The sequence below is a fragment of the Mustela erminea genome, chromosome 11 (genome assembly GCF_009829155.1).
Source record: "Mustela erminea isolate mMusErm1 chromosome 11, mMusErm1.Pri, whole genome shotgun sequence".
In the NCBI taxonomy this organism is placed as follows: Eukaryota; Metazoa; Chordata; class Mammalia; order Carnivora; family Mustelidae; genus Mustela; species Mustela erminea.
The window spans coordinates 7,763,698-7,788,064 of NC_045624.1; the positions used below are offsets into that span (position 1 = coordinate 7,763,698).

General features: G+C 40.9%; 1 protein-coding gene across 1 annotated transcript in view; it reads right to left on the reverse strand.

Annotated features, from left to right (window-relative positions):
* The window catches only part of CNTNAP2 (contactin associated protein 2), a 1,944,007-nt gene that overhangs the window by 687,539 nt on the left and 1,232,101 nt on the right, over nt 1–24,367 (reverse strand). Inside the window, exon 12 of the mRNA XM_032304549.1 lies at nt 9,014–9,133. Within this exon, the coding sequence (XP_032160440.1) occupies nt 9,014–9,133 (120 nt within the window). The remainder of the gene's footprint in view (nt 1–9,013; nt 9,134–24,367) is intronic.

Consider the following 24,367-nt stretch of genomic DNA (forward strand, 5'->3'; position numbering starts at 1 on the left):
TTCATCAGAGAAATAGTTCATGACATCTGGGAACACCGAGGGATTGGAAGCACAGCAGCGCCCGGCCTGCGAATGTTAATAAGCCTAACAGAGAAGAGGGGAGCCGTGTGTGTCCTCCTTTCTAGCTGGTTTCCTTGCAAAAAAAGGAAGAAGGAGGCACTATAATCAAAGTAAACATCACGGATGATCCCCAATACAATTCCACTCAACCTTGTTACATTCTCACATCAGATTTGGTTAGATTCGGTGTAAGATGTTCCATTGACATAGTAACCAGAATAGAACCAGATATTGTTAATTATCCTAAAAGTTGGGTTCAAACCCCAAGGGATAGGGACATACACAACTTAGCCTATAAAGCTCTCAGAAAATTATATTAACTCGTAGTTGAATTTAGAGCTGAAATTGATAATAATTGCCTAATGGTTTAGACGCTGATTTCATTTAAAATGTGTTCTCTGATTAAAAACCCCAAGGCATTAGTTGGACAATTAAGAAGTAAATAGTTTACCACAAAAAGGCTGTCCAAACCACAGATAATGAATTAGAGCTGGGTAAGGAAGTTTTGATGATGATGATAATAAAAAGATAGGAGTAAGAGGTGCTCATTTCAGAGATCGTATTACAGACCTTACTACAGAATCCAAAATGAACACTTGTGTTGGGATGGATGTCTATACACACACACACACACACACACACACACACACACACACGAGGAACTCTGGCTCTGAATCACACAATTCTAAGACGTCTATCTCTATAACCTACCGGGATTTGCTGTGGGGCTCAGAACTTAGTATCTCTGAGTTTCAGTTTCCTCATCCAGAAAAAAGGGACGCCGGTATTATTACTGCCCTGTGGGTTTGTTGTGAAGTCCTGGATAATGGATGAATTATGGTGTGTAATCTACCTAGAATAGAGCCTGATGCACAGTTTGTTCTCAATAATAAATGTGGCTTCAGCTCTATGATACAGTCTTTCTGACACTTTTCCTAACACGTTTGCAATTCATGTCTGTAGCTGGTAAGCAATTTTTATTTTTGCTTTTCATATTTTCAGAATTTCCTATATTGAACAATATACTAAAAACCCTTAGACAAATAATTTAAAAAGGCTTAATATTTTATAAACTAAACGTTGCACTGTTGCTCAGAAGGTGAGGATACACGTAGCCGGAATTATGAGTACTATACAGAGGTGTATGGAGCCAGGTGTGGTAAGAGGGGTGCAAAGCTGGCCCCCAAGATTCCTGCCAGTGCACCTACACTCCCCATGTGAGCCCCACTCCTTGAATGTGGGGGATCAGGTGAATATGACGGTGTCTCTCCTGCAGGTAGGTCACTCTGAACGGCAAAGGTAAAGAGATTTGGCAGATTAAGCAAGGTACCCAATCAGCTGACTGGAGTTAATCAGGGAATTATCCTGGGTAGGCACGACCTAATCAACTGAGCTCTCGAAAGATGGTCTGGAGACCAGAGAGATCCACCAGCCGCCAGGCTGTGGGAGGGACTCACCGCTGGGACCTCAGCAGCCTCAAGAAGCTGAGAGCAATCCACAGCCAACAGCCAGTCAGAAAATGGGACCCTCGGTCTTAAAGCCACGAGGACCTGAATTCTGTCAACATCCCAAATGAACACGGAATAGGATCCTAAGCCTCAGTGGTGATCACAGCCCTGCTGACCCCTTCATTTCAGCCTAGGAGGGCTCATCTTGGCAGACCCCTGACCAGCGTTCAAGGTGAGATAATAAATTGTAAGCTGCTAAGAAAAGGAATATGCTAGAGAAGAGACTGCTTTGCTTTGCTTTGCTGGAGGGTAGGGTACACGAGCAGGAACGGTGGGGGAGGTCCACGATACTTCCCACCAGGACCCACGCACACCACGCCGAGACTCATTTCCTTGCTGTCGGCACTTCCTCCTCAAACTTCTGAGAAGCATAATCATAAATAAAATGATATTACTGGGTGCAAGTGCTTAGGAACTTGAGTAACAAGCGCTCTATAAATATTAGATTAAAAAGACATGAACAGCTTTTACCATCATAGAGGATAATAGAATTTGATCAGCTAAATCCCAGGGCTTTATAAAGCACAAATTATGTAAACAAGCTTAATGGCTTTTTGATAAAACTACAAAAGTAGTGCTAGGAAGAGTATTGGAGGTGTTCCTGATTTGGACTTCAGACTTCACACGCCGCAGCACACATGCTTACCTACATTTAAAAAAAAATTAAACACGAATGCGAAGAGAGTTTTAAAGAACACGAATTAGATTACAGAATATTGAGAAAAACACTGCTGTTGATTTACGGATACGGAGCAAGTTTCCGAGGATAATGACTGGCTCTAGCTTTATTTACTATTGTTATTATTAACCGTCAGGCGGAAAGAACCAAATGAAGCTTTTAATACAAAAGTTCGAGGTTTCTAGGAAAAGATGCTGGCAAGCATCTTAAAATAGAAATAGAAGGTTACGTGTTTAAAACGATGTGCCAATAACAGAGGTAAATACTCAAATATATGATAGCTTATGTTACGACAATTGTATTGACAGTAGCAAACTCTCAGAGGGAGGGTGGAGATGGAGAAGGGAGGGTAACGATGAGTCCAGTTCGTGCCCTTGGCTTGCGCAGAATGGCTGCTGTTCCGCAGGGAATCCGGGAACACATTCTCCGCTCAGTACCAACGCCGGGTACTTGGACGCTCTGTCATTTAGGGCCTACCGTCCGAGCACGAAGCCCTGAGCTGCAGACCGTCAGCGTAGGACACCTGCCTCATCACAGAAAGTGAAGGGTGCCAGTGCACGTCAAACTCGGCCAAGAAATGAGTAAGTTCAAGCTTATCTGAGATAAGAGGATTCTGGCTCTAGATTATTCGACTGCAGGGGTACTGTGATATTTTTCTTTCATGTTCCATGGTAATAATAGAATTTGTTCTTTTTTCTCTCTCTCTCTCTTTCTTTCTTTCTTTCTCTTTCTTTCTTTTTTTAGAACGGGAGAGAGAGTAGAGATCCTTCCATTCTAAGCCTACACGTCATTCACAAGGAAACCGGAAACGCAGACACAGAGATTGCCTGAGGCTCGCCCAGCCCCACTGGGAATCTGTGCGGTACCTGCTGGGGGCAGCTGGGCCAGGCTGAGTGATGGGCTCGCCCCTTCCCTAATCTGCCCTTGGCCTCCCGTGGCTCACCTCATGCAGTTGTTAACCCCACAATCATGTTCAGTTCTCTCTCGTTTTCAGCCATAGCCTGGCCGCCTCAATTTCCTAAATAGCCACGAACTCGACCCCCTCCTCTACCTGACTGCCACTTGCCTTACATTCTCAGTTTTTGATGCCTGGACCACAACAGGGGTTTTCTCTCTCGTGTCCCTGTTCTACGTCTGGGTCTCCTTTGGAGAATCCCATTCACGGCTGCCAAAGTCATGCTTTAAAAATACAGAATCACCACGAGCTGGCTTTTCCCTCAGGACCACGTCGGAACTGCTTTGCGTGTTGTACAAAGCATTTTATAAGTTGGTCTATTTTTCCTTCTCCCCTTTTCCAGGCCCTACAACACCCACCTGATCTACAAGACTCAGCTTGTGAGTCTTCTGTTCTTGTGGGAGATTTCACCGGTCGTGGAGTCTTGGGCAGCTGTCTATTCCATGGTTTCCTAAAGCTGTCGACCCTGGCCCTTTGGGGGGCTGGTCCCTTCCAGACAAACCCCACCCCTGCACCCTGCGGGCTGGCACTGGCTGTATTTGGGTGCATCGCCTCCTTCGTTAGGAGACATTTGCATGGATTCAAAGTCATCCTCCATCCTCAAAAGGTTTTGTCGTTCTCTAGGACCCGAGCAGTCACTTCGACATACGTATGGGTGGCCCGGTCGTCCCCAAATGCTCTTAGACCCCATTGACTCTCAGTTACATCCTCCTCCTACATGCTGACCCGCCGCCTCATCACCAGAGACTGGATTTCTAGTGAGTTCCCGAAGGCTCATTCCCGAGATGCCTTTTCCCTGTTTACAGCAACCCCTGAGTGATAGGATATTCTCACTTCTCATATATTCAGATGCTAACAATTAGCACATTTCTATCTCTAACCTTCATATCCTTCTTGAAGTTTTATCCAATTGCAAAACTGGCATCTCAATTTAGATGGTATATAGCACCTCACACTTAACTATGCCAAAACTGACTTCTTGGATTTTCTCTAAATATGTTCTTCCCTTAATGTTCTACGTGTCCCATGGCACCGTAATCCACCTGGTTACTCAGTCTATGTATTGGGGACTTACTCTTGACGACTGCCCTTAGCCATCCTCACCCAACCTGTCACCCACCCCGACATCATCACCACGTGACATCGGTCATCATCTAACTTCAGAACAGATCCAGAATGCATCTCGGTCTCATCACTCTAGCCGTCGCCACTCTAGTTCAAGGAGGAGATGATGCCTCCCCGGACTTGGACAAAAACTCCAGAACTGGTCTTGGAGTTTCCACTCTGCCACTCATGCCCAATCCCGCCTCCCCCGCAATGGTTTCGTTCCAAACAAGACCCTCTCATTCTCCTGCTTGAAAGCTCTCTATGGGTCCCCACCCCCTGCACTGAAAAATAACTGAAAACATAAAATCCAGCTTTTTCCCACACTACCCTCCTTTCTACCTGGTGCGCTCTGGCCTTGCCCATCTGGCAACTTCTCTCGAGCCCCCTCTCTGAGGCTCACCAAGCTCCAGGCTCCAGCCATGGGGGTTTCAGCTCCTTGGAATGAAACGATCTCTTCCACGGGCTGGGGTGTTCATTTATAGGGCTCGTTTCCCTCTCACCTCCTTGAGTGCTTTGTCTCTCTTCATACTTTAGATTTCGGCTAAAAGTTTGTCTCTGGAGGGAGGCATTATCTAAAATCCGGCATCCAAAATAAATCACTCCTCAGAATTCCATTACTTTTCTTTGTAGAAAAATTACTTATTTATTTGCTTTTTAAACATGTGTTTTACTATCAGTTGGGAACGCATTTAGGCTACCCACTTATCCTCCTATGGCACAGTGCCCGATGCGTAGTGCATACATAAATTAAAAAAAAAAAAAAACCTGGAAAAAAGGATCTTAGAGGTATGCTTAAGCACTATTTTTTTTTTTCCACAAAGACTGTGAAAAAATTCAGGATCTTTGGGATTTTTTTGGGGGGTGTATATTAAATATTTTTAATTAAACGCTTGCCTTGAGGTAATGTAGATGCAACATGCAGTTGTGATAAATAGTAGAGAGAGGTCCCTGGTACGCTTCCTTCACTTCCCCCAGTGGTGCCACCATGCAAAACCGCAGGACAGCGTCACGACCGAGATATTGCGGCGGGTACAGTCAGGACCCTAAACACGTCCAACGCCACAGAGTCCCTCATGTTGCCCTTCTGTCACCACGCCCACTTCGCTCCCACCCCCATCCCTCCTTCACCGCCAGGAGTCATTAATCTATTTTCCATGTCCGTAATGTTGTCATTTCAAGAATGTTACATAAACGAAAATCAGACAGTATGTAATCTTTCGAGATTGGATTTTTTTCACTCAGCCTAATTCTCTGGAGATTTATGTCTGTTGCATTGGATCAGTTGTTCATTCTTTTTTATTGTCAGAGAGAATTCCATGGTATGGATGTACCAAGTCTGTCTACCCATTCACCTGTCGAAGGGCATCTGGGTGCCTTCCAGTTTTTGGCTATTACCAATAAGTCTGCCATGCTCCTCTGCGCACAGGTTTCTGTGTGACTCTGTCTTCATTCCCCTGGAGTAAATGCCCACCAGGACAACTGCGGAATCATGTAGTAGGTGAGTGTTGAGTTTTTAAAGAAACTATCATTCAGAATTAGGGATGAAAATAAGGATGATTTGCAAGAGGCATTACGAAGAAGAAATTGAGAATGTAACAAAAGCAGCTGAGATGACCAAAGGATACCAACAGGTTGAAATCGTGGAACCAATCAAACAATAAAATACTCTAAAAGGGACAGACCTCAAGTCCTCCCTTATGATCCAATATGAAACATAGTGAGGATAAAGGATATGTTACTTATTTGATAATGTTAAACAAAACTTGGAGACCTCACTTGACAGTAGAGTGGTCATGAATATTTGGAGGAACTTCTTGTCCAAAAATCAAGGGAGACTCCCTTCTTCCTATCAGGCCCTACTTTACTTGTGTTTTCATTTCCTTTATTTTTTAAATTAGTAACAGAATTGGAAGTTTAGGATTCCAAAGAATAGATCTACATCAGAAGTAATTTTCAACAGTGTCTTTAGTTTCTACCTAAATCTACATCAGATATTTCCTGTCAGGGAGGTCCCTTTCCTTATAGTTTTCACTATGTCTGTACAAGTTTACAGCTCTCACCCATCCCACGACATCTGTAGAAAGAAGAAAAAAAAGCCTGATCACTGCCAAGACATTGCTTTTTCCCCAGAGAAGATGTCTTGCTCCCATTTTAAAAATCTGTGATATATTCAACAGTGATAATACCAAATTACATCTGGGCTACTGAGATGTGGGAGGGCTCTATTTTTTTCCCATAAAAGTTATAAAGTAAGGCTTATGTACCTTCTCATGACATAGAGTGGCAGATAGATCAAGACTTCATAGAATTGCTCATGCCATCATTCCTTCTTCGTCTTCAACATCTATCTCTTGGAACTGCAACAGCCCAAACCAAGCTATGTGGTACCATACTGTCCTAATGATGTCAAGTTCTTGTTCTTTCCAGCTGAAGAAAGGGCTGATGGGTGGTTAAAGGCCAAAGAATGCCTGTTGGCCTTCAGTGTCCCTGACACACTAGTGTTCACACCTATCCTGAATGATGAAAGAAAAAATATTCTACCTGCAGAAAGTGGTACTGTACTCTTCACTGTCCAGACTGCATTTAGCATATTGGCTTAAACTATAATCATATTTTTTATATATTAGGAGAAACAAAAATCAAGATTCTTGTAGATTAAATGAAGTTCTCACAGATTGTATTTTAGTTCAACTAAGATGAAAATGAAGATAAGTAAGAGAGTACGTGAGTGCACTGACAAGTCCAAAAACCAGTAAACTCTTAAACCAAGCTTTCTGATGAGCAGGTTTCTTCTCTGGGTCACACATAGTTCTCGGCATGGAAGGCTATTTTCGGGAAGACAGATCCCATGTTACCATTTCCTCTACGTGCCTTCCCTACTACACTCCCGTCCTCGTCATTCTGCCTTCTGCTCTGGGACAGGTATGGCTTCCTTCTGTTGCTGGAAATTCTCCACAGGGTCTGCTTACCCACAAAGCTCTTCAGGGTTCTCCCTTTGAGCGGCACAATCCTAATTCCACTTAGCACCTATGTCTGGGGATGTCACTGGAAAAAGACGTGACTGCCTATTGACCTGTGAGCTGACCCCAGGCACTCCAAGGCTTCTCATCCATTCCCCTGAGCCTGGAATGGAGTTCCACTTGCCTTTTTCTCTTTCAGGGGCTGCTCCAAGGACACAAACTTATAGTGGTGGTGTGGTGTTGAGGACACCTGTATAGCGTATGTGACTCGAACGCAGGTGAGGCTTCTTCATATACTGTTAAGATTATGTTGCCATCACGACCAGCCTCATATATAAGTTCCCTGTGCTTATTAAAACTGCTACCTACCAACTAGGAGGGGCCTGTCTCTTTCTTGGGTCTCTCCCAGCCCTCTGAGTACAGGGGCTGTTTTAGATCACACCTGGCAAGTTCCCTGGAGGGTTGTGAGCCAACAGACTGAATCAAAGTCTTCAGCATAGACACATTTAGTATGTATGAAAAACAAAACAAAACAAAACAAAAAAACACAAAAACAAAAAGGCCCATAAATGATTCTAAAGTATTGCCTGATTTAAGCACCACTAGGTCCCCAACCAACTTGTGTTTGAATCTTACCTTAATAATATAAGCAAGATATTTAACTGTCTAATCCTTTCAAAAATATAATACCTAACTCCCTGTATCCTTTACCGAAAGTTTACCATGTGTCAGATAATATGGGAAGAACCATATGTATATTATTTTATTCCATTTACATAAGAATGCTATGTCGTAGATATTATTATTAATCCATTTTATAGATAAACATACCGAGCCTTATTGGGTTTAATACAGTTAATAAGGTGCCTGTGATTATATACCTGGTGACAGATGGAGCTGGGATGCAAACCCAGGTCGTCTAAGTAAAGAATTTATCATGGTACCTGATACATAGTGCACAGATAATGTAGTAATCATTCTAAGTAGCATCACATCACCATTACTGTTATAGTCAAATACTTAAGGAGTTTCCATCAAATGCTGGTCCTCTCCTGGAGCCGGTGAGTGGTACATGCCTCCCACTCTTCTGCTTTGGAAGGCAGGACATTACTAAGTGTCTGATAGAAAATCTACTCTTAGAGATCTGAATATTTTACACATTGTGGGAGTTTACCAGAACCCATAATTTCATTTCATAACTTCAAAATTCAATACGGAAGGGAAGAAAAACTAGGTTTTCTTCTGTTGCAGAAAATTCCAGATACACATGAAAGCTGTGGGTGCTGCCAAAATGGGATTTCTGTTCAAAGAAAGCCTCCTTCTGTTAACTACAGGGCCCGGGGAAGATCGGGAGGGGCCCATAAGCTTCCCCTGACATGGGCAGCATGTGGACAGTCGAGCAGTGACACTGAGTTCCTCAGTCTCGGTCACTGGCGGAGGCGGCTGCCGCATGGGCCAGCTCTGCCTGTGGACTTCCCCCTTCAATTGCACTTTCTGAGTTTTTCCCCTTACATGTTTGTATTTTAAAATGTTCAAGTTATAAGGTAGAGTTTAAAAAGAACAGATTAGAAGATTTTATTGCTTTAGAAACACATTTCACCATTTCACTGAACAAATCGAACACTATTTAGCTCATTACATGTTGTGAAAAGAACATGGTGCAGAAGAAACCAGACTTGAGTGGTACTGTTCATGCTCAACATAGAGAAGAAACGTCCATGAAACATCAATACGGCATAGTTACCTGTCATGTTGCAGTAGACTTTCAGAGGCCCCAGGGGTCCACTGCCATCAGGATCTATCCAGTAGTAATTGGACGTCTGGCCCAGGTGTTTGTAGGCTTCACAGGAAGGCTCGTAGATCGCTAGAACAGAACAGCCTACATGAGCACAGTGCAGAGCGAATGGCTCCCTAGATGGGTGCCCCCGCCACATCCAATATTGGCCAGTGCTACTGAGCAGTATATCCTCCGGTTAGAGCGAGTGTTCTTTTTATCCACATTGAAATTCATGATTTGCTTCTTACTCTATGAGCGTTTCTGACCCAACAAAGATAGCAAGTTCCTGCTATGGCTTTATAGTCGGGGAAAGGTCTAAAACCATCAATACATTGTTAAATAAATGTAATGTTCATTGCATTACGGATCACTGAAATAAAATTTAATCTGAAGTTATTTATAGATTTGACTTTATTTTGAAAGGCCATAAATATTGCCTATTTTGTTGGGCTAGCGACTAAGAGAAAAATCTTTCTCACACACACATACATACACACACATACACACATGCACCCTTTTTGTTTTTTGCATAGATAGTATACATTTCCCTCAAACAGCATGAGGTTTCTAATCTTCCTTTATTTCAGGAAAAAGGAAAGAATGTCCCTGCTTCCTTTTGTTACAGGTATTTTAATTACATCACATCTAGTTTGTGTAGAAGGCTGACATCAAGGTAATTAAATTACAAGCTCTTTCCCATTGTTTTTCTTTTTGTTCCCATCCTCCTGACATTTTCTTTTCTTCACAGTGACTGCACCTGTTTTCCAAAGTACAAAATGGACATTTGCATATCTCCTTTGTCATTATAATTTCTAGAATACTACTGGGAAGACTTTTAAAAACAGCTCCATAGTGACATTTAAGATGACTTTAAAAGATCGCTTTACAAAACTGAGAACTATTTCTGGTAAAGAGCTATCATCGGATGCACAGGTAATCGGAGTCTTTTGGTAAAGAGCACTGGAATTCACACTGCGAACTGCTGTTCATTAACGGCAGGTCCGCTTCGGGGACCTCTCTTTTCACTTTTTGCTTCCATGTTCTATGTGCTGCCACTGGGCTGTCCCCTGGTTTCCTCTCGAAAGATGTTAGACCTCAAATTCAATTTCACGACAACAACAACATAGGAGGCTAAAACAATTCTCAAATTCTTTGTTTTACTTAATCCTCTTTTCCTCCCTTCCTTCTGCAAATACTGAGTACCTACATGTGCTGAGCAGGGGATTAGGCAACGCACATACGGACGTGAGCACCCCAGATAAAGGACCCGTAGGGTTTGCTCACTAATTACTTTGGTCTTCCTCATGCCTAAGGTGCCCTTGGAAGGGGATGCAGTCGGAGATCCAGGCAGAGCTGACGTGTCTTTCATCCAAGTGTGATGATTAATATGTCCAATTTCAATCTCTCAAGTCTCTTATTTGGATAATAAACTATGGTTGCTCTAATTTTTAATGCCGTGTCAAGTAGCATACTGCAATAAAGGGCAGGGAGGAAGATTTTTAACCTCTAAGCAGGAAGATGCTATAATTAGATGTAGGCTTTAGAAAGAAAACTCCTATAGAAAAACAATAGATTTTAGGGAAGTGATTCAGAAATTCATGAGCGCACACAGGCTGTCATTGCCATAGGCCAGGTGAAGGGTGACCAGTTCCATCTGAGACTGTGAGGAAGGACGAAGTAGATGGGACAGATTCATGTGTTTTTAAAATCAACTAGAGATGGAGACCAGGTGGGTGTAAGTAGTTAGGAAGAAGGAGAGTTCAGAATGACCTAAACTCACAATTTCTAACTGCCTTATTTTTTGCCTCATTTTTTGCAACCTCTCTCCAGATAATTGCAATTTCTGTGTGTAGCTCAAAACGATCCACAATGTCAAGTTATAATTCTAAAGTTTTCCTTTTAGTCCCTTTGTGCAATCTGCCTTTAAACGCTTTCACATTTCTTTTTAAAATATTTAATAATTGGTCACTCTCTTTGCCCCCTGCAAAGACTCCATTTTCCTTATCATCTGGTATTTGGTTGTCCTACCCAAATATCTCTTCACTTCTCACCAAATTAAGCTTTTCAGCCAATGTTAGTCTGGTCCTAAAACATTATTTTCATTATGTTAAAAAATATGTAATGATTTTTCAGTATCCACGGTATCCTACCCCAGATCACCATCTACACATACAAGACCTTCCCAAATCCTAACAGATGTTTCCTCATTTGGGCGACTTGGCCACATAATCTTGCACACTGGTGAGGCACCTTTCCCAGGGTCACCTTTTTCTGCCACACACTACAAACACCTTGATCTATTAACCTTCTCTACCATAGTCAACTATTAAGGCAGGAGTGCTAAGGAACAGGGCTCTACAATCAAACAGACTTGGGTTGAAATTCTGATTCCACAGGGTACTACTTATAGAACATTGGCAAAGCTGCCTAATCTCCTTTAGCCTTGTCTGGAGAATAGGTATTAGGTATTTATTTGCAATGTAGTAATAAGAACTGGAGGACATAACAATACCCATTGCTAAACCACTCTCTCTGGGCTATGGTAAACATGTAATAGGTGGAATTTTTATGATTAATGTTGTAGGTCCTCCTCACAGTCCTCCTTTCTTAAGGAGACCCTCCCTAGTCAAGATACCCACCTTCCTGTACAGTCCAGGGCACTTGCTGCTCCTCTCATGCACTGTAGTACCTGATCATAGTCAATTTAGGATTTGACTGACTGTTGTTAACTGAATTTCATATATGAAAATTTTATTTCCTAACAAGACTGTGAGTTATCTGGAGGGGAGGGTCTAGAATATCTATATTTCTTTTCTATTCCATATACTCTAAAAGGGCAGATTTCGTTAAAGATTTTATTTATTTATTTGAGAGAGAAAGAGAACACAAAGAGGGGAGGTAATAGGGGGAGGGAGAAAGGGTCTTTAAGCAGACTCCACACTGAGTGGGAAGCCCAACGTGGGGCCCAATCCCGGGACTCATCTCAGGATCTCATGATCACGCCCTGAGCTGAAAGCAGGAGTTGGACGCTTAACAGACGGTGCCACCCAGGGGCCCCAAACATGGTAGGTGTTTAAGAGGAGCATCAGAACTGATGAAAACACGATCTGATGGTAAGAAGCGTGCATCTAAGTAAGCATAGAGACACCCTAGCAAGGGCTATGAACCTTAACTCAGGTAACTAAGAAGCAAGTGCTGATGGCTTGTAGATGAGGGAAATCGGGGTATGTAAGAAGCTCTCTTCTTTTTCTTCCAAGATTGACAGTTAAATTCTGCTTGACTTCCACCGAGGACAGGCCTCCTAGTTGATTTGCCTCAGCAACACAAATGGGAAACCAAGTATTTCAGTTCAAATGGTATCATGCGTGAAAATCACCTGGAGAGCTTGTTAAGACAGGGATTCCTGGGCCTCACCCCAAAGATTCTGATTCAGCAGAGAATTTGCAGTTCTAACAAGCTCCCAAGTGATGCTGCTGCTGCTGGTCCTGCCTGCAGTTTGAGAGGCACAGCTCGGATCCTGGAATAAAGTTACCTCTGGAAGGGTGAGCTAATTCTTTATTGATATTTAAATGTGAGTACGAGGAAGGTAGGACACAGAAAGACAATACAGTCAAATTTTAAATAAAATAAAGCCGGACTGCCACCTCATTTTACTCAAAATAATGAAGAGGCATTGTGACATAAAACCCTAAATAAAAATTCACATGGAAAGAAAGATACTCAGATGAACGCACCCACACGGTACCTGTGGTTATCTGTGAGCAGTAAGATTATGGATGATTTCCATGTTTTCCATATTACATTATAATGTGCACAAGTTATGACGATTAAACATACACCTGAGAGATACATTATCTGGGACAGTGGCATGGAGGTAGAATGGTGAGGACCCCTGGGTATAATGAAACAGCATTCGTTTCATAACTGAGAACGGAATTAAGAGATTTTCATTCAAATCTCCTTTCTGGCATTTACAATGTGGAAACTCCCCTTAACTTTAGTTTTCTCAGCTGTAAAACGAAGGCAACACTATCTCCTTCAACTTCAACAAGTTATCGTGATGATTCAATGAAATCACACACCCTTTGTAAAGTAAAAAGCACTGAGTATATTGACATTTTAATGCAGAGAATGAGCTAACGGAAGCATTTCCCCTGCAGTCTCAGCCAGTTAGCTCTGGACCCAGTGGAGGCATCGCGCACGGGCTTGCACAATCTGTGCACGTTAAGCCTGAGGAGATGACAGAGCCCAAGGGCTGAGGCGGCAGCCAGTGAAGATGTGCGCGAGCTGTCAGCGGTGATGGAGTTTTGCTAGCACACTGCCGAAGAACAGAGAGGCAATTGGGCTGATGTGGCAATAAACAGACTCATCAAGTCCATTGATTTATTGGAAAAGTAATTTTTCTCTGCTGAGACCTCTAGTCCCAAGTAAAAGTTCTTGTATTATGGTACATATTTGTAAATACATCTCAGATGTTCAGAAATACTACTTTTGAACACTTTAGACTCAATTCCATAGCATGTAAAATGCCAGAAGGTGGGGAATCCTAAGTATGTTCATCGTTTTCATTAAATGATGAGTGTTGTCTGTGTGACATCATGCAGGTACAACGGAAAATGACAAAGGACTGCTGCGTTACTTTCACTTAGCTGCTGTAACAGATAACCAAACCTTAATGCACTGAAACAACACGAACTTACTATCTTACAGTTCTGGAGGTTAGAAGTTTGAGGTGGGTTTCATGGGGCTAAATTCAAGGTGTCTTTGGGCGGTGCTCCTTATGAAAACTCTGGGGGAAAATCCATTTTCTCCCCTGGCTCAGCTTCTAGATACCACCAGCGTTCCCTGCTCATTGTCTTCGTCCCAATTCTCCGTCTTCGAAGCCAGTCCTTCCCACACTCCGTTGCTTTGAGTCCCTGATTTCCCTGTCACATCTGTTTTAAGGAGCCCTATGATCATCTTAAGCCCACCCAGATCATCCAGGATAATCTCATGTTATGGGCCTTCACTTAATCAGAGTCCCTTTGCCATAGATGGTAACATAGTGAAAGGTTCCACAGATCAGGATAAGGACAACTTGGGGGGGGGGGGGCAATTATTTCTCTCATCAAAACTGTATAAAAATATGACAGTTCTACTTAACGCACAGATGTTATTAAGCATCAAATGTGTTCCTAGTGTCATTAAAAAAAGAAGTATTAAGCAGAAGAATAAAGATGGAGGCATAAAATTAAAGGTTGGTACTGAACTTTGAAGTCCGTATGACCCTAGGAGGAACTCCGCCCACGGAGAAGAACTCTTAAGAGTATGAACTGCAAAAAAAAAAAAAAAAAAAAAAAAAAAAAAGAGTATGAACTGCTACAAAACATGGAAACAGAAAGAAGGCCAAAAACATGACAAATACATTTAGTGAGCCGATTTGAGTGACTTAAATATTTCAGGGCAGAAGTATTTATAGAACCAAACTGTAGGAAAGGAACTATTTGGTGGAATTGGGTGGTGACCCCATCATTGTAGGAATTTGAACATGAAAGCAAAAATAGAATAAAACTTGATAGAGATTTCTAAATTTACAAGGGGAGTTTTTGTTAGGATGTGTGAGACAGATTCATTTATTAAAAATGTGTGCATGTCTATCAAAAGAACTTATACTTCTTGATGAGTTGTGAAAAAAGAGCAGATAACACAAATGAGAGAGAATGTCTTGTTTTCTTGCCCCCAGGAGCAACTTGGGTGAGCTTGTCTTTCATTCTCTTTTTGAATTCCAGGCCTGCTTCTTCCCTCTGTGTAGACCTCCTTCAGTGGTGTGAGAAGTTCAAGTAACTGCTCAAAATCCAGAATACACAATATTCTATCAGCTGCTGTCAGGTACTCATACCTCTGTGTCGCTCTAAGTTCTGATGGTCAATTTTAGATTCTTGAGAATCTAAAAGCAACAACTTTGCCTGTGAATGCATCTTTACCAGCTAGACTCTGATTTAAAATCAAACAAAAAGAAAAAATAGTTTCTTATATGGCAAAAAAAAAAACCAAAAAAACAAATGACAACAACAACAACAACAAACCCCACTTTCCATTACTTTATTTGTATATTTTATTAATATTTGGAAAATTTATTTTCAAATGTACATTGGAGAGATCTTTTAAATCTTTTGTAGGGTGTATAGTTAGGAGTATTGCCCATTTATTGCCATCAGTTTTCTATTAATTTATATTGGCTATACTATAAACGAAGACTAAAACTTCGTTTTTTTTTTCATATTTGTCTTCCTCGTTTTTGTCCTATAGCTTCGAATATGTACTTTTTGAAGTGTAAGTATATTTTATGATACATATTAAGATTTCCCCTTAAGTGTATAATATTTTCCTCCATTTATGACAATAAGATCTGGAATACCATGCTAAGCAGTGGTTAAGACATACATACCACATATGATTAAAACCCTATGGTACCTGGGAATGGAGAAGAAAGCACAGATCTGTGATTCCATACCACAGCTTCTATTATCACACACACACACACAAAAAAACCCTGAGAATTTAAAAATGGCATTGCTATGGGTTTAAATATATCCCCCATAATAGATGTTGAAGTTCTAGTCTCCAGGACCAGCGATGGTGACCTTATTTGGAAATAAGGTACCAGAGATGATTAAGTTTAGATGAGATCACTACAATAGGCCTAATCCAACTTGACTTATAGAAAGGGGGCATTTGGACACAGAAACAGATACCTACAAGAGAATACAATATAAAGACACAGGAAGAATGTCAACCATAAGTAAAAGAATGTCTGAAGCCACAAGAAAGAAGCTACAGATTCTATGGAGATGTATGGAACAGATTCTACCTTGCAGGCCTCAGAAGGAATCAACCCTGTAGAGACCTTGATTTTTGGATTTCCAAATACCAATACAGTTCCTCTGAAACTGTAAAGGCATACATTTCTGTTAAGTCGGCTTGTTTGTTACATCAGTCCCGGGAAACTAATACAGACACATAGGTGCCAAGTGACTGGGCCAAGTGGGAGCTTTTCCAAATTAGAGATGATGTGAAGGCCTCTCCACCATGTTCTACTACTTTAATTTTAAGAGAGAAATGTCTTCCGCATAAAATAATTATTTTTGGCTCATATGTGTAAGGTCTTATGCTGGATGCTCTGAATAGTACAAAGCAACAGTTCTCCGGAGCTCTGCTGAGGCAGATGAGCTGAGGAAGGCTCTCCTTGACCCCTTCTACATCTCGTGATTTGAGATAGGCGTGTAAGCATATGGCATATGTCCTTCCCGTTATTACCTCCTAAAGCATATGGATCTCTAGAAGTAGCCAAGGATGAAACATGTTAGAAAATTAATCACAAGTCAAAAATGAACACATACATAAAGGTTATCTTTGGAACATCATAAGTAGTCTTTTCCTGATTGCCCAGAAAGGGAAAAGTTCACTTCTAATGATTTGATATAAAACTGGAAAGAAGCATAAAATAATTTTATAGCTAATTTGCTAGTAAATGCTGTAACATGACATTTTGGGTATTCATAGTTTATGAATGTCTTCACTTTCCTGCTCTCCTACAGTGGATGGACCACATACTTACCATAGACCAAGTACAAGATGCTAACAAGGGAGACTGGTTTACTGGAGGCTCTACTCTTGAATTAATAAAGAAGTCTCTTAATGGAAAACGTGGATATACCACAAAATGATAAACAGCTGTTGTTAGCCCTTGAAAGGGGCCTGGGGCATATGTGAATTGGTGATATTCAGAATAGGACGGTCTCTGGGACCCTCCTTATGCTGATGCCTTTTAACCACTAAGACACCTTTTGATCTTAACGTGTCTTTCAAAAATAAGTTTATCTACTGGAATGAGATATTTCTCATTTGAAACAGTGAAATTGATTTTCCAATCTCAATCAGGCTCTAATGAGTTTGTTTGGAGAACCTAGTTTTTCCAGAATCTCATTATTCCTGTTTAAGGCAACTATTTGTTGCACAACCATGCTGAAAATCCAGAGAGGCAGCAGTGGCCCTGAGACCTTCCCCCCATGATGGCTCCCCAATTCAAAGACCAGGCAATTATTTTTAATTAGCAAGAGGTAAGTTTCACAATACCTAGGTCCTCATTAATACCTGAATATTAACCTCACATGTTCTCTGCCTCTTTGGGATTTTTTTTTTTTTTTAAGCTTGAATGAATGCCCTGAGTAAACTACATTATGTCCCAGAGGAGCTATTGTCTCGTAATTGGCACACAGCAAATGATGGTGGTAGAGAGAAAGTGGTTTAAAAAAAAAAAAAACAGATATTCTGCATGCTAATATTATGTCATGATCTTTCCATGAGTGCAATTTCTGTATGAGATGTTACTCATTATCATCCTCTAATGGGTTCTTTCACCTGTCCAAGTCTCAAGGGAAAAAAGGTAATTTGGAAGGAAAAAAAAAAAAAAAAAAGGAAAACGTTTTGATTTCTTGTTAATAAATCAATAGTTTATATTTCTCTTACCCGACCAGTCCTTCAAGAATATTCTGAAGATCAGAGTAAAATCTACACTTATTTTTTCATTTCTACTCTGTCTCTCTTACCCATATCTGTCCCACTTCTCTCTCTTTTTTTTTAATTCTTCCCTAGTCCTTCCATTCTTGGTATTGGCTCCAAAGCACAAGTTTAAAGAAAACTAAAGAAAAGTAATCCCAAACTCGGCTAACTTGGCTAATCCCAAACTTGACTGAAACTAACATTTAATCAAAAACCACAACTCTTTGTCTCTGTGTCATCATGACTGCCACATTCCTTGTTGATATCAATGTCCACATGGGATACTCTGTGACCTTTGCTCCACAAAACATAAAATTCACTGGTTTTTCATGAATCAGTCTGGAGAAGCTCTACTAGTATTTTCTTATTACTTTTAGGTTACAGAAGACTAAGATGAGGGGGAAAAACCCTATTAAACCAAATGGGCATGCTACTAACTCATCCTTTCTCATTTTAATAGGTCTCTACAGCAAAGCTCAACAACGCTATTAATCACTAGCTTAGATCCTATAGACCCTGGCTACATTGTCTCTTCTCCATCTACTCAACCCTCTATTCTCATCTCGAACCTTATCACTCTCATTTTTCACTCTGTTCTGATAATGAGGCTAAGAACATAGATCCAAATCTGTTAACACCTGTATTTTGCTCCTTTGGTGTAACCTACAGGTCCTTTTCCCTTTCCCATTGCTAATTAATTAATTAATTTTCTGATATGTACTAATGTGGTACTAGATCTGGTGCTACGTCTTATACTGGAAATAAGCAAAATGAAGAAATCATAGATCCTGGCTCTGAGGAATTTTTCTGTCTAATGTATGGGGTAGGTGTGTGGAGAAATAAAATGCTGTATAATTGGCTGAATGTTATTTTTTTAAAAAGATACAAGCAAAATACCCAAACACTTTAGGTAAGGGACTGGACAACTTAAGACAATTTGGTAAGGCTTCATTTGTGAAGTCACTTAGAACTGAATGTTCAAGGATGAGTAAGAGCTTGCCGGGAAGAGGCGAGAAGGACTCGTCCTCACTACTCCTTTCCAATGCCAAGTTATTTCATGCCAGTCTCTGACACTTTATTTAAGAGAATTATTTTCCTGATTTTCCGTCTCATCTTTTCCCATTATCTCCATCTTCTTTGGGTAATGGAGGTTAAAAAAAAAAAAAAAATACACATGCTGCCCTCTACTCCTGTTTATCAATCTAACCGAAGGGAACTTCTCTTTTTTGGCACTTACACCTTGAATCAGAAAATTACCACTCCTGCCTCCCTTTTGAGAATGCCACCGATGATTATGCTGACTTTGACTAAGTCCTCCTTCTCTGTGATTTCAGGAGAGGTGGTCAGTGTTGACCATCCCCTCACTAAAACTTACTCTTCTCTGCCTTTCTGTGTCCTCACACTTGTCTGTCTGACTCTCTGACCACTCCTCCACTGTGTCCTACACTGTCATTTTTCTTTTCCTGTCCTTTAGAGAGAGTTGTTCTCTGAGGCTTGTCCTCAGTGCTCTGTTCCTGCCATCTGCCCAGAAGAATTAGTTCACTACTCCAGGACTTCTGACCTAAAGAAAGGCAGAGTCAGAACTGGGACACAGGAATTCCAGCTACAGAATCTCTGCTCTTAAGCAATGCTGAACTGTCTATACTAATTTCATCATTATATATTTTTTTTACTATTTTCATATTTATATTTCCTACTTTTGCCTTTTATGCTCTTATGATCATTCTCAAGAAAAAGGCGTATTTTGTTCTTACTGTTGGAAGAGAGTTTGGGAAACAGGGTATATTTTACTAAAGTAGAGTCTCCTGAAGGAAGTGCAGATTTTTCAGTTTTATATCTGTGTGTGTATGTGTGCTAAGGAAAAACAATGGAGTGAGAAATTCTCCAACTGTTTTTAGCTAAACAAGACTAAGTTTAACAACAACAACAACAACAAAAACAACAAATCTGGCTCTGATTAGAGAGTACTAATTCCTTTGCAAACTTCAGTCATTTTGAGTGAAACTATCCTTGCAGTTCAAGTAAAAACATAGCTATATTTTATACTACTTTACAGCTAAAAAATGTTTTACTATTGTTTATCTAATTTAATGAATGAGGCAGTATAACTGATTTTAAATGCCAAATGAAGCTGTTGGAATTTAATGAGAAATAAACTACTGAAAAATATGAGTACTGAAACTAGAAAATGAAATAGATCAACTGTGTCTCCCAGTGAATCACACCCACCCCCATGCATGCTCTCGCATCATTTCCCCAACCCTCCACCACGGATTCTGGATCTGACCATGTGACTTGCTTTGTTAAGGAGACATTAGCAAACATGACATGAGCTTAGATCTGCAATGTTGTTGGCCACTTGGGCTTACCTTTTCTTGCCCTTGAGAACACTTCTGCCCCCATGCGAAGAAACTCTGAGCTAGGTCACTGCAGACACATGGCCCCAGTGAGAGGAGGATTAACCACGAGACTTGTGAGTAAGGCTGTCATAGATGATCCAGCCCCAGGTGAGCTGCCCTTTGGTGGCACCTGCTTGAACTACCCCTGCTGAGACCAGCAAAAGGAGTGTCCAACAGAACCTAGCCCACGTTGCTAACTATTATCATAGGCAGATAAAATCCATGTTGTTTGAAGCCACTGAGTTTTATGGAGGTTTGTGAGGCTGCAAGATAATGCAAACAGATGAGTCACACACTCAGAGACATGTCCTCTTGGCTTTGATTATTTTACTAAGATGGGATCACACAAGGTACAACCCAGTTTATCCAACAATTGCCTGCTGAAGGTCTTTGCTTTGTTTCTAGATTTTGCTACTGCGGCCACACTACAGTGAGTATCACTGATTGGCAGCAGACAGACTTGTGGGTGAGGAGTTGGAGCTGATGTCCCGAGGCTCAGAAGGCACAGACAGAGCTGAGGGCCCCGAAGAGCTTTAAGGACCTGGCAGATGTTTTAATCTTTAATTTCTTTTGAAACTAGAGGGGACAATGAATAGGAATAGGATAATAATGAATCCATTCTGGATTATAGTCATCTTTACATCAACGTGGTCATAAGAAGCAAGGAGGGGCAAGATGGCGGAGAAGTAGGAGGCCCTGTTTCAACTAGTCCCCTAAAGTGAACTAATTATCTACCAGAATACTCTGAACACCCATGAAATCAGCCTGAGATGTAGGATTATACACTTCTGGATCTCTACGGGGCAGAAGACTCCAGTGGAGAGGTAAAGCGGAATGGGAATGATGGGACTGATAGAGAAAGATAAACAGAAGGGGGAGGGAGCCACCAGAAGCGACCCATCGGAAAGTAATACCCCAATACAAGAGTGCGCTGTGACTGGGGACCAGCATTAACTTGGAGTCTGGTTAAAAGCACTCAAAAAAAGCAAAATATCTTAAGGGGCAACTGGTGGAATCAATGTGGTTATAAAATATATTTTATATTTTCTATGTGTGTGCATTTAGTGCAGGAAAAAAAAAATTCATACAGGTAAAAAGTTCCTAAGGCCCATGAAAGTCCTGCTGTGATCCTGGAAATAGGTCTTGCTTTTCTTTTCTTTCTTTCTTTCTTTCTTTTTTTTTTTTTTTTTTTTAATTTCAACAGATATTTAAGGATTGCTTTTTGAAAGTCTATAACAATTGCCATTTTTACCAGAAATGAAGGAAGGTAGCCTTTTAACTTCTTCCCATCAGCAGTAGGTGTTGTCGCTACTGGTTGCCACTCTGATGGATGTGGAGTGGTCCCTCACTGCCACTTACTTGCACTTCTCTCAATGGAGAGTTGGATTTTTTCCTGTGGGTTTACTGGCCGTGCAAACACGTCCTTCTGTGGGCTGCCCATTCATCATCTTTGTGCAGTTTATATTTATCTTTGTCTCTGTCATAGTGCTGCAAACATTACTTTCCCATTAATTATTTGCAGAGTGACATTATCTGAGCACGTGTACCATGTGAAAGTTTTGTATCTTCACGGGTCCTAGTTTGCCTGCCTCAGTTAACATGTCACCCCAAAGCCTCCTTTGCACATGGACTCTCCCCAGTTTTCTTCCTGGGGAGATTTTCAGAGTTCAATTTTTTACATAGAAGTCTTTGATCCCAGTTGGCTTTACATCTGAACTTTTAGGTAATAATTGTCATTATTTTATTTATTGTCATAAACCCGAAAAAGAGGATAGAGACCGTGGGCTGAACACAGAATGGGAAGAAAGGAGTTTGTGTAGTGTTTCTGGAGTTCTTTTCTAGGATAAAAAGAAAGGAGTGAGTTAAATCACATGTTTCCAAACTGGGTCTCATGGAATCCTGAGGCTCACAGTGGTTCTTTGGAGGCTTATATGAAAAAAGGGAGGACCATTCCCCAAACAGTGAGGATTTAAACTTCATACAAATACTATCAATTACTACTGTATTTTATGTGTCAAGGTTTCATGTATGATTTTATTTAAGGTGGGAAGATGTCTTGGGAAAAAAAACCCTCAACAACCCGGGATTCCATCATCCCTATCTTTATTACATGATTTTAGAAAAGGAAGAGAAAGGAAAAAGAAGAGAAAGAACAAAAGTGGGGAAAAGCTTCTATATTGATCCTTCTAATAATGGTATGAGGCAGGTATCCTTATCCTCAGAGGCAGATCCAGGCTTTCCAGGGTCTGAAGTCAATACATTTTAGAGGTTTTCTTTAAAAGAAAAAAGAATATTCAAATACAAATGAAAATGCAGCTATGAAAATGGGCTGTGGGAGTGCACTTGAGTCATTCCTAGGTCAGGATGTCAGCAAGAATTTCATCATCTACAGAAACGGTTGCAGACCACATAAATACGTCACTAAACCGAAAACTACTGTATCCTCAAACTCAACTTCCCCTCAGCCAGACACCAAAAGTGCTGGGGGCTGTGCCGAGGAGGACAGTTGGAATGAGACGGGGGTCCTTACAACTAAGACACTTTGTGTGAACAGATGTGAACCTGCCCTACACCAGTGAGGGCTCTGAAGCCTGAGCTCTGCTAGCTTCAGAGTGAATTCCCAGTTTATAATGGAAGAAATGAAGGCTTAGAGAGATTTAGTCATTTACCAAAGTCACACAGCTTGTCAGTGAGTGTAAGCCTGGACTCCAACAAGTGCTCTGGTTACGAGAATTCTGCTGTCCAGCACAGACTCCTGGTGTCCTGTCTGCTTTTCATGGGCTTTTTGCCTTTGAAGAATTTAAATGTTTCACTGAACATTTAAGAAGAAGGAGGAGGAGGAGGAGGAAGGGGAGGAAGGAAAAAGATACCTATCTCCTTTAAATGAGAAGGCACATGGTAGGTGAGGAAGCATTCTTACTAATAAATGAGTTTTGATAATTAGGCTCTTAGAGCATTGGGCTGCAGCCATTGTGTGGGAATTCTAATTAGAATTAGACATCACTTCTGTGCTAAGGCCATTTCGAAAATTAAGATATCCATGGGAAAAATACTTGATAGTCTGTTTTTCACTCTTAGGGTTTCAAACCCCATATGGGCCCGAGCCCCCTGAAATTCGGAAGCAGCTTTATAAGGAGATGCCATGAAGCTGGCTCTCCATCACAGGCATGCCCTTTATCAGGGCGACAACTGTATTATTCTGCTTGGTTTTTCTATCACCCACTCACTTGCTGGATGATTTCATCTAAGTGGCGAATGATTAAGTAAGACACCATAAACACAGTACCTAGCGTTTTCCCATCTCTTCTCACTTGGCAAACACAGAAAGGCCAAACTCATTTTAATCATTAAACACAATATAAGAAGCATGGAAAATATTCTTTTAAAAAGTTCTATGCATTCCAAGATCAAATAGAAATATATTGAGTGTAACCAAAGTTCTGAATAATTCATGCTCTGCTCACCTTACCTTACTGTGCAAAACTGAAAATTGGCCATATTGATTTCTTGCCCAATATACAGTGAAACCTCATTTATCTGACATCATTGGGGAATGAGCTGTTCATAGAACCACAGAATTTTAAAGCTTGAGAAGACCTTGGAGGCATCCAATCTATTTCCCTCATTGTAAATAATTATAATAATTATAACAACAACAGCTCTCTGAGCTGTTACCGTACGTCATATCCTTTGCTGCGTCGCTTACACTTGATGTGCCGTCGGTTTTTCCTAGTACTCCTATGAAGTACGCATTATTCTTTCCATTTTACAAACAAAAAAAAACCCGAGGCTTAGAGAGATTAAAATAATTAAAGCTATATAGCTTCAAAGTACTGAAACCAGGACTGAATTTAAGCCCATGGCCTCTGTTCTTAGCCATTGTGTTAGGTTAGCTCTAGGAGTCAAAGGTATCAGGTGTCTTGCTCTCCCAAAGTCACCCACTTACTCAGTGTCAATTACGAGACCAGAACTTACATCTCCTGACTGTTATCACATTGCCTCCATCTGACACAAACTTGAACATGATTGGATCTTTAACAGAAATGAACTGATGAACTGTTTTCATTCCTTTAAGCATGAAAACTCATTTTATTTTAAACATTTTCAGTGAAAATCGTTCTGAAAGTTATTGCAGTTTTCTGCCTCCTTAATCATTCTACATTAAATATAATTGCCATTTCTTGCTGACTCAGTTTTCATAATTAGGTACATCAATCATTGGATTATGTTGCAGCAACATCAAACCCTCATCAAATGATCCCAGCGAACTTTGTCTCATTGACTTGTTGTTTTCCCATTGAGGAGCTATGCATGCTTACCCTGTCATGCCTGGGGACGCTGTGCTGCAAAATCTCACTGCCCTTCTTGTCCAGATACACGC